This window comes from Nanorana parkeri, unplaced genomic scaffold, assembly GCF_000935625.1.
Source record: "Nanorana parkeri isolate BGI_ZX_2015 unplaced genomic scaffold, ASM93562v1 scaffold243, whole genome shotgun sequence".
NCBI lineage: Eukaryota > Metazoa > Chordata > Amphibia > Anura > Dicroglossidae > Nanorana > Nanorana parkeri.
Genome location: NW_017306511.1, coordinates 1,355,444 through 1,365,904, shown reverse-complemented (window position 1 = coordinate 1,365,904; position 10,461 = coordinate 1,355,444). Strand labels below are relative to the sequence as shown.

Genomic DNA, 10,461 nt, shown 5'->3' with positions numbered 1-10,461 from the left:
CTACATACAAACTTACTACACTAAGTTAGAATAACATGAATGCAGTAAATCTGTCTGAACCACACTATAAATCCTTTAGTGAGCTGAAAAGCATTTCGTCGTAAAATTGAGCGTAATAGTAATACATGAGAATGAAAATACTGCATGGGTTAAGCTTTTGTAAAGTGACCCCAAAGTGTATGAAAAAAATAATCTTTAGAAAAAGAACTAAATACCAAGTATGGTAACCTATATAGATGAAGAGTTACAGGTTGCTTTGGTTTACACAAGATACTTATAACAATTAACTCTGAACTGTCAATCTATACTGACCCTGGTTCATCTGAGAGATCAAAAGCGAATTATTGGGGTCATTCATTAATGATCATCTTCAGTAGTTGCTTGTCCACCTAATTATTCTCTTCTACATACTGGTAGTAACTACACAATTTCAGAGCTACCTAGATTTAAACAGAAACACCTGCTGTCATTACTTTTACAGTAAAGAGTTCTATCACAAGTCTGATAAAAAGCTGCAAAACTGGCGCACAATGACATCTTCACACACAAGGGCACATCACGGATGTAACTAAAGTTCAAGTTCGTTGGCCTTGCAAAATGTCCTTTTTCTATGGAATACTTCAAATGTCTGCCATGCTGCAGCACGTCCACTAAACGTCTCTAGCAATGAGCATAGTCAAGTAGATTTGATTCCTTCAAAGGCACAGAACTTCCACCTCTTCTCCAGTGTTGCTCCTACACCAGTGAATTCTTGTTTAAACATTCTCGGTAACCTCGTCAATAATGTTTCAATTTCATTTGCTGAAATCTACAGGATAGATAAAAAAAAGCAAAATGTATGAACATTCTTTCAAAATTAAACAAATAAGGCTCTTTTAAGGACATGGAGTGGATTAAATGGTATTGCCGAACACCAAGCAGAAGCAATGTCACAGATTAAGAGATATAAGTGATTGGAGCTTAATTAATTAATGCCCCGCCACTGCTGCTCAGAAGTATCATTGTACCAACAACAATTCTACTTTTTAGAAGGATCAGTCCACCAAAAACTGATCATTTTGGTAGATGCCGAAAGGTTTGTGAACCAAGCTGAAGAATATGGAGTGAAAATCTTGTTATTCAGTTCTGGCCATTTGTAGGGCTAATACATAATAATAATGATAATAATAATAATACTACAAACAAAACCTCTCTCTCCCTACACAGAATTGTGAGCTATTCCTAATAGCTGCAACAAACACTACTGATAAGACGGCTTTGAGTCCACCCTTTTTTTTTTTTTTTAAAGAAATGGGGCTGGGTTATACATTCCTTTAAATTGATGGCTTTTGTGACCAGGGTATACCTTGAGGCTCCATTCACACATGAGTGGAAACACGCTAAACATGAAAAGCAATGCGTTGCAATGTGCATTGTTCAGACTATTGCAGTGCCTGCACGGTACGAAACTACACATCCCACAAAATAGTCCAAGCGTGTTTTTATGGGCGGATTCTGCGCATTCCGGCTACAGTAATACAAATCTGCGTGTATGTTAACATTTGCGCGTTTTCTTACTGCGTGGAAAACACTACCACTTTGTGTGAACGGAACCTTAGGGGGTCCACCCATTCTTCATGTGAAACCTAATAGCTCTCTTATTTAGTTTATGTGAGAGAGTATAGAATGAATGAAATACACTTTCTGCTGTATTTTTCTGGTAAAAAGGTAATATCTTCTATTTTCTCTCAAACGTCAGCAGATTGTAAAGCTGGCCAAAGACATGAGCTGACAGATCACCTGATCTGACCATTTATAATCCTATGTCTATGACAGAAAATCTCGGGGGAAGAGGTGGGGAACCTGGGAGTCCCTAGGATGGGAATGAAGAATGTGTGGACCCCACAACATGTAGGGTCCATAGCTATTGTTGGTTCTTATGAGGCTTGCTTAAAATCCTGCTGCCTTTAATTGTGTAAATGTAATATGGCAAGTCATTTTAAAAACATTCTATCGAAAATAAAATAACCAACAAAAACAAACATTTTCTTTCTTTATAACCTATCATGCTCTAGACAGATAAATGCTGATTGGAGATCTGCTGCTATGATTATCGCATTAACAAGCCACCTAAGTGCGTGCTAATGATGTACATTATTTTGCACAGTGACAGTCAATGCTGCCTCTTTGTTTAATAGTAATTACAACAAACCTGACTTTTGTTTGTAAATCAACCTGTACTTTTTTGTTAGACTTTCTAATTAACCAGATCTAATGCAAGTTTATTACACACAAAACAAAGAACAGGTCAGAGCCAATAAAGACACATGTGCAGTGCTCACAGTACAAGCTAAATATACATTGTGGATGTAAAGCAGAGGAACAAATGCGTTATCTTGAATTGCTTGTTTTATCTGGAAACGTCACCCAATTCTAAGCATTTATTAAAGCCACTATTTGTTCATATACATATGGCCTACTTAAAGGAGAACTATGGGGTTAGGGCTTTTCCCCATAGTTCTCCTTAGGGTAACAGGAGGACACAAACTAGCGTCCCCCCGTCACCCTGAGCTCAGTATACCGCGAGCTACAGCTCGCAGTATACTGAGACACGCAGTAGCTCGCGGTATACTGAGACGCCACAGCTGAAGCAGATCCCGACAATTATGTCTGGATCCGCCCAGCTGCGTGTGTGACAGCTGGCTCTGCCTATGTAGATCTCCTATGTAATCTCAGCGGCTCTCTTGTTTGAAACGCTCGGTATGTGGTGGGAAAGGAGAGATTCTACTAATTTAACTGGTTGCATACTTGCAACAGTCGGGGAGCAGTGAACAAACAGGCCGCTGTAAAGGACAATTACAGGTGAAACTCGAATAATTAGAATATCGTGCAAAAGTAATTGCAGTAAGTGCTGCAAAAGGGGCCCAAACCAAGTACTGAGTACATATGCATGCTTGTACTTTTCAGAGGTCCGATATTGTTCTATGTACAATCCTTGTTTTATTGATTGCATGTAATATTCTACTTTTCTGAGGTTGTGGATTTGGGGTTCTTGGGGTTTTCATGAGCTGTAAGCCATAATCATCACAATTATGACAAATCACGGCTTGAATTATCTTGCTTTGCATGTAATGAGTCTATCTCATATATTAGTTTCACCTTTTAAGTTGCATTAGTGAAATAAATGAACTTTGCACGATATTCTAATTATTCGAGTTTCACCTGTATATTCTGTCTTCTTTCAGCAGTAAGTATGCTTTTAGACAAGTGACCCTGTACTAACAGGTTCAATACAATGTATTGTGCTATAATATGTATTTGTTTGGATTCATTCTTAATTATTTCAGCTAGAGAAGCACCTAGGAACACCACCCAACTATGTGACCTGTTAGGGTTCTATCAGTGGCATATTATCACACTTCTCATGACTGTGGTTTCTTTATACATGGTATCCAATGAGAAGGCAGGTGTTGGAATTGCACTGTTTTGTGACAAGCTTATAGGAAGCCTTTAATAACAGCCTTTGCTGATATCCTTTTGAAAATGCTAGCTACCTGACTGTTTTGCGGTCAGTCTGGTTTCAATAATTTCTGTTGCTGATCCCAAAAAAGTATGCTCATGAAAAGGTCACAGAAAAGTCAGAAGGCCTCATTTGGTTTCAGGTCACTGACTCAATGTATTGAAGCCAGGGGGCTCAGTATGTCAGCCAAACAACTAGCAGTTGCAGAATAAGAAGCCAACAAGGACAGCCTCCATCTTTCCCTCAGAAAAGGACATTTTAAAACACATTTTACAAATACTTAACGATAGGCACTTCTTAGCCTCATGTAGCTTTTCTAGTCCTTCTTTGAAGCCCAAAGCCAGTTTAGGAAGTGAAATTGAGTAAGCCGCTCAACATCTGAAAAATGTCTGCTGCCTGTCTGAGCTTGCTGATCCTCAGGCTTCAATATTTTAAAGCCACTGAATAGGAATTAGCCTTCTTATAGGGACTGCAGACTACAGTACATTTGTTTTAGGTTACTGACTTAAAGAACTGAAGCCAGCGGGTCAGAATTATAGCACAAGCCACTGGCATTTTCAGTTCGGAAATAATATTTTTTCTCACAACAGGTTTACTTTGAAGGACCTCTGCTTCGGAAAATGCTAGCCACCTATCTGTCTTTGGTTTTCATATCATAGATCTAGACAAGCATGTAGATTAGAAAGTCTTGATTAAGTCAGAGCATCAGATTTGCATACCTGTGTCAGGCCAGTAACTGAAAGTGTTACTGTTCCTGGGATTGCTAGAAGTTCTTTGAGCAGTGACAAATTGTTCTACCGCCTACACTGACTACCAATGCTAGGGGGGCAATTTTCCACTGACCACCAATATAAGGGGTCCTTTTTCCAGTGACCACTAATGTTAGGGGACACAATTTTGACTGTCTGCATTACTTTTATTATTATATAAACCTGATGGCTTCAAGAAAACTAACCTGTTGAAGTGCCTGCAATTACTTTCTGATATCTTTCACAGAGCACTGTGAGCCTCAAAACCCCAAATATGCAAATAGAAACAAATGCAAATGAGGTTTAATGTCGATAAATGCAAAGTAATGCACTTTGGAATTAAAAATAAACAAATGGGTTATACAATTATGGGTATGCCGCTAGAGAAGTCAGAAATGGAGAAGGATTTGGGGGTCATTGTAGACCACAAACTGAAAGGTAGTTTGCAGTGCCAGGCTGCTGTAAACAAAGCTAGCAGGGTCTTGTCCTGTATTAAAAAGGGGATGTATTGCAGGGACAAGTCTATAATTTTGCCACTTTATAGATCATTGGTTCGACCTCATCTGGAGTACGCGGTCCAGTTCTGGTCACCAGTACTAAGAAAAGATGTCCTTGAGTTGGAAAAAGTCCAGCGAAGGGCAACCAAACTAATTAGGGGTATGGAGGACCAGAGCTACGAGACAAGGCTACTAAATTTAAAAATGTTCACATTGGAGGTGAGGAGATTAAGGGGGGATATGATCTCCATGTACAAAATGTTCAATGGTGGTAGCAACATTAGCAATAAACTGTTTAAAATTAACTCCATTACAAAAACTAGAGGCCACCACCTAAAATTGGTGGAAAAAAAATTCCAGCACAAGGGGCGAAGGGGGTTCTTCACAGTAAGATCAGTTAGGGTCTGGAACTCACTGCCACAGGCGGTGATTTCAGCAAATAATGTGGAATTGTTCAAGAAACTTTTGGACGATTTCTTAAGGGACCGTAATATACAGGGGTACAGGTACTCCTAGAATGAGATCCTAATAGGTTGGACTTGATGGACTAATGTCTTTATTCAACCTCAAATACTATGTAACTATATGTAACATGTATCATCATCTGAAACTTCAGCTCTGTTTCGTAGCACTGACCACTAATGTCAGGGCTTATAATACAATAATACAGGACTTATATAGTGCCAAGAGTTAGCACAGTGCTTTACAATATAAAGGGAGATAGCACAGTTACAATGCAATTCAAGAAGAGACGGCTAGGAGGGGGCCCTGCTAATGAAAGCTTAAAATCTAAAAGAGAGGGGCAAGTGATGCAAAAGTCGATAACTGCGTTGGGATGGGTTGATGGAGAAAGTACAATTTTAGTTGATAGGTATTGGCAGGATAGTAGTATGTAGTAACATGTAGTTACATGCTGTAACGAAGAGTTCTACATAAGCATTCACATTGAGATTCATGAATACATTTACAGCATAAACCTCGATACGCATTTGCCTTTCTAACTGTAGCTCAAGTTCCGTGAATATGATCTCTAATATAGATTACATTACAAGCAGGTTGACGTGTTCTTGTTTTACTAGTAATTTAACAATCATTTCCTGCACCTAGACTGATAATAAACTATTTATTAACCTGAAGATCTGGAACACATTGTTTACACCATGAAATGTTCTATGATAGAGTTTTCTTTTTACTTGGAGACTATTAACACTGTAATTGCCTTTCATGAAACCTCCCACAGTGTTAAATTAGTAATACCTAATTCTAAATGTCTATTAGCAATCGCTAAATAAGTGAACTGTGGAACATCCATGGAAATGCAGGTGACATCCATAAAAATGCAAATTAATTCATCATGCCTGATACAATTATAACAAGCATAGCACAGTTCTCTAATAGCAAGACATTCACTAATACAGTACAAAAGGTGATGCAAATGTTATGCTTCAAGTCAGTGCTAGCTACCTGGATGTCTGTCATCTTTAGACAACGTTATAATAGTAAAATGCGTTCTAGAAAAATGCTCTTAATTATTAAGACCAACATGATGACTATACCATGTATCATGAGAACCTATAAAGTTACAGGCAAGGGGTTGCTGTTGGAGAGATACTTCATTGTCCTAAAAGGCCCATAGCCTGGAAAATTTTAACTCACTAGAATCAACATTGTTGTGTAAGCAATGAGTCAAGTGGTTTCTACAATCACTTTTAGTACCCAACAATGGTCAACAATGAGATGGGATATGGTCAATTTATGCCACATGTATTCTGGTAAGGTTAGCCTTCCTTCTGCAGACTTGGAAAAATAAGTACCAACTTCCTATCCTATGTATTTTAGTAGTGCAGTGAAGTTATATACTCTCAGTTCTTTCTTTTATAAATATTTATTACATTTGTACATCTTGTTTTGCAATGTTCTGAATGAATTTGTGTTGCAGGGAAAGGTAGTGGTTACTATGTTGGCATCCGCCGCAGAAAACTGAAAAAGCTGTTTTTGGTCTATTCCATGAATGAATGAGTAGGTGACTCCTCCTCATACGGCTCATGGTAAGTATGATTTCCATCCTCCAACTGCACTGCTATTGGTTGGTGGTCTAGTGGTACAGTCATAATATATTACTTTGATTTGTAAACTTGGGGCCCCCTATTGTTGTTTACATGAGGATTGTAGGAAGTTAAAATAAATCTTTCCTAAAAGAAATACAGGGTCTTTCATCTCCTTCTGAAACAAATGCTAGTTCTCTGGCTATTATGCTGACACTCGGCAGACACACATCAAATGACACATCAGAGGATAGAAGAGAAAAGTCCTTATTGGCATACTTGTTCTGAGTGAGTCACCTAATCTACTGAAGCATGAGGGGTCAACATTTCATCCAAGCAACTAACATTTGCAGAAAGAGAAGTCAGAAACAGCAGCCTCCATAGCAGTGAAAACAACACACAGCTCTCTAGCCCTCTCACAGTCTAACTCCATGGCTAACTAGTTTTCTCCAGATTGACACCTTGTTTCAACATGCATATGAATCCCACATTTATACAAGGGCTGGACAAGCACAGCTGAAGTCTCACTTGGGACCTCCCGCTCTACAAAATGGCTAATTTCTTGGTTATACATCAGAGTGGGAAGTCCCAGATGCAGCTTCTTTTGTACTTTTCCGGTGTAAACAAGTTCTTACGAACACTGGATTACATTTAGTACAGAAGTTTTTGTTCAATACAAATGGCAGCCTCCAAGTTTGTCTTTAGAATGGTTAATTACACATTTATTGGCAGATGGGGTGTCAATATGCACTGAAATATGTGATGCACCCCCCCATAAAGCTTAACAAATCCCTCAAAATTCAGTGGGGTTCCAAGTTAATTATAGCAATATGAGGCCAGTTCATTAACACCTTTTGCCCCAGGGGGTCTTATAAGAGATATGGGAATTTCACACAGACAGTAGACTTTATAATTAAAATAGTACATTTTACCCTTGAGTCCAGCTGCTGAAGGTAAGACCACAAGTATTCTATATTGGCGCCAAAGGGATGAACGTTGAGAAATGTTGATATGATACCTAAGAGCAGAAGAACATATGACATATTAAAATATAGGTAGACAACTGTACCCTACCGGATCTTGTAACCCGAAAATACACGACATTTGGTTTGTAAAATTATAGGAGGTGAGACTGCTTTAGAATATAATCTACTTTGTGGATGAATTGAAGTCACTAGGCTTCTCAGCTCCCCTGAAGTCCTGTCCTAATCTTATAAGTTGAATGATTTTGCTAAATTGTGCCGCACACAGACAAGAAACATTCTGCAGCCAGGTGACTGTGAAAAAAACAATGTGGAACAGTATTTTTTTCATTTCAGTCTGCCAGAAACTTATTAACCATCAATTTTATGCTTGATTTGCCAATACAAAATTGCAGCTACTGGAATAAGGCAATTATCATTTTTCTTAGCGTAGATGTTCCCTAGAGAAAATATTTTATATAGATGTGTCACGAAACACATTGACTTGAAGTTTCCCAATAATTACACCGTTCATAGTCATAAAAACTATTTAATTCCCATTACCGCTAAATGGTACTGTAAAAAAGTGTACGGTTCCCCCTTGATGTTGTTGCTTAGTTTTCAGTGAAATAAATCAACCAGAAGATTAAAAAAATGTCAGTAACAGAGAGCTTGTACATGGAAACAATTCTTTGTAATAAACCATAACGTCAATTAAAGCAGTATACTAGCCAAACAGCCGAATACAGGTGAAATGCACAGAGGTTAGCTTTCTTACCTACCAAACCAAAACTCTGTTTACCCATTTCTGTGATTCACATACTTATACCACACTACCTAGCCACACCATCACTTCCTTGCAACATTGCAGCTTTCTGTGTCATGTGCCTGCTAATAAAGTAAGAATTGCAGCTCTGAAGGGGCCAAAACTCTACTCATCTACATGGTCTACTTATCCTATAAGATACCTAAATACCATTCCCTCTAACAGGGTAGAGTCGACTGTCTATCCTTAGTATCACACTTACAAGATCTGATGTCAAAACCATACGGTTGTCAAAACCATACCATAAGGTTGAAGGCAGGGAGGCTGAAAGGAACACCGACGGCTACACACCATTTGATCTACAACAGAAGACTTAAAGAATAGGACAAACTGCAAGTGCACAGTACAGTATATTACCAACACAAAAGCATGCACTGAGCAGGTGCCAGACAGGGTCTGCATGATGTGTGACAGGTGGCCCTTTGCTGCCCCTGGCAGACATTGCTCTAGACCACTGTCTATGTAGGCTATGCCGAGATCTCGCACTGAAGATCCCAGTGCCTAAACAAATGTTGGACTGACAACACTGAGGAATGCTACAGAGCCTAAGTGACTCACAATAATTAACTTTTCTCTCTTAATTATGTGTTGAAAATACAAATATAGATTTCAGACAGCTATGCTAGCAGGATTTTAAAAATACAGCTATTGTAGTGAAGTTTTTTTTTTTAACTTTACCTGTAGTATTCATTTAAAGTAGTATTAAACTCTCAAACATTTTTCAATAATCCAGATAAATCAAGTATGCATTGCCCAGGACAGTATTTTTTTCCCCCCCAAACACTTACAGTCATCAGGTTTCTGAACAGTTGGGTCCAACTTGCCTTAGCTTCCCTAAGCTTCCTGTCCAATACATGATCACAAAGGACAGAGCAGTCTCCAGGAACTGTTCATTTACTGCTGCACAATGTGATCAATCCTGACACAATGTTGTGACAATCTGTATATTCTGACATAGTCTAGTCTTAGTTTTAGGCTAGTCTATCAGATTACCAAATGATCCCATTTCTTTCCTCTAATTTCAAAGTTAAAACGCAAACGGTGTGGATCAAAAATAGTGTCCCCCAACTACACATTCACGAGCCCAAACAATATTCAGTGGGCACTTGTAGTCAAATCCTCCGGTGGGCCTATTGCTCTTCAGTTCATTGTTGTCATATATGGATTTAAATTACTGAAACTGAGCCTTACTGAACACCAGCACATCACTTAGGCTTACTGTAAGATTTATCCTAACTCTGCACAATAAAAATGTATTCTTGAAAAAAAAAAAACTCTGCACAGTGCTATGCTATTTCAACATGGGTGAGATGGAACTGCTTATTAAACCCTATGAGGAGATGTCCACTATCCAGGGGACACAGGCATAGCTAATGAAAAACATTTTCTGAGGGTAATTTTTTTTTTCTTGTTAGAAAGGTTAAAAACCATTCTGTGTAACCAGCTTCAATTGAAAACAAGACAACAATTCTTCTTTTGTTGTGATAGTTTGTTCTCCGGTAATGGCTGATTTTCTAAGTAGATTTCATATTTCAGATGATATGATAAAGACTTGGATGTCTTTTACAATAATTTTTGTGTGTATACTAAACAATTAATTTGAACAATAGTATACATTGTGTGAGGACATATTTGTCCCATGGACACTGTATTTGTACAAATAACTGGACGAAAAGGACCATATATTAGTTTTTGGCAGGTAAAATACAGTTTAAGATTTAAAACAACAGACAAATAGTAAAACCATACAATTAGACAATCACAATTATAAATAATAAAGGTTGGCATTTATATTCTGTTCAATAAACATCAAACATACTAAGCTGTCATATTGAATAAGATATCTGATCCATGTGAACAGCATTAAAAACGTTATATACTTT

The 10,461-nt window shown here is 38.1% G+C and overlaps 1 protein-coding gene across 1 annotated transcript in view; it reads right to left on the bottom strand.

The window, feature by feature from the left end:
* Window positions 1–350: 350 nt before the first annotated feature.
* The window catches only part of ENOX1 (ecto-NOX disulfide-thiol exchanger 1), a 367,040-nt gene continuing 356,929 nt past the window's right edge, over window positions 351–10,461 (bottom strand). Inside the window, exons 17-18 of the mRNA XM_018556618.1 lie at window positions 7,723–7,808; window positions 351–808 (exon numbers count right to left, since the gene is read on the bottom strand). Of these exons, the coding sequence (XP_018412120.1) occupies window positions 677–808; window positions 7,723–7,808 (218 nt within the window). The 3' untranslated portion in view covers window positions 351–676. The remainder of the gene's footprint in view (window positions 809–7,722; window positions 7,809–10,461) is intronic.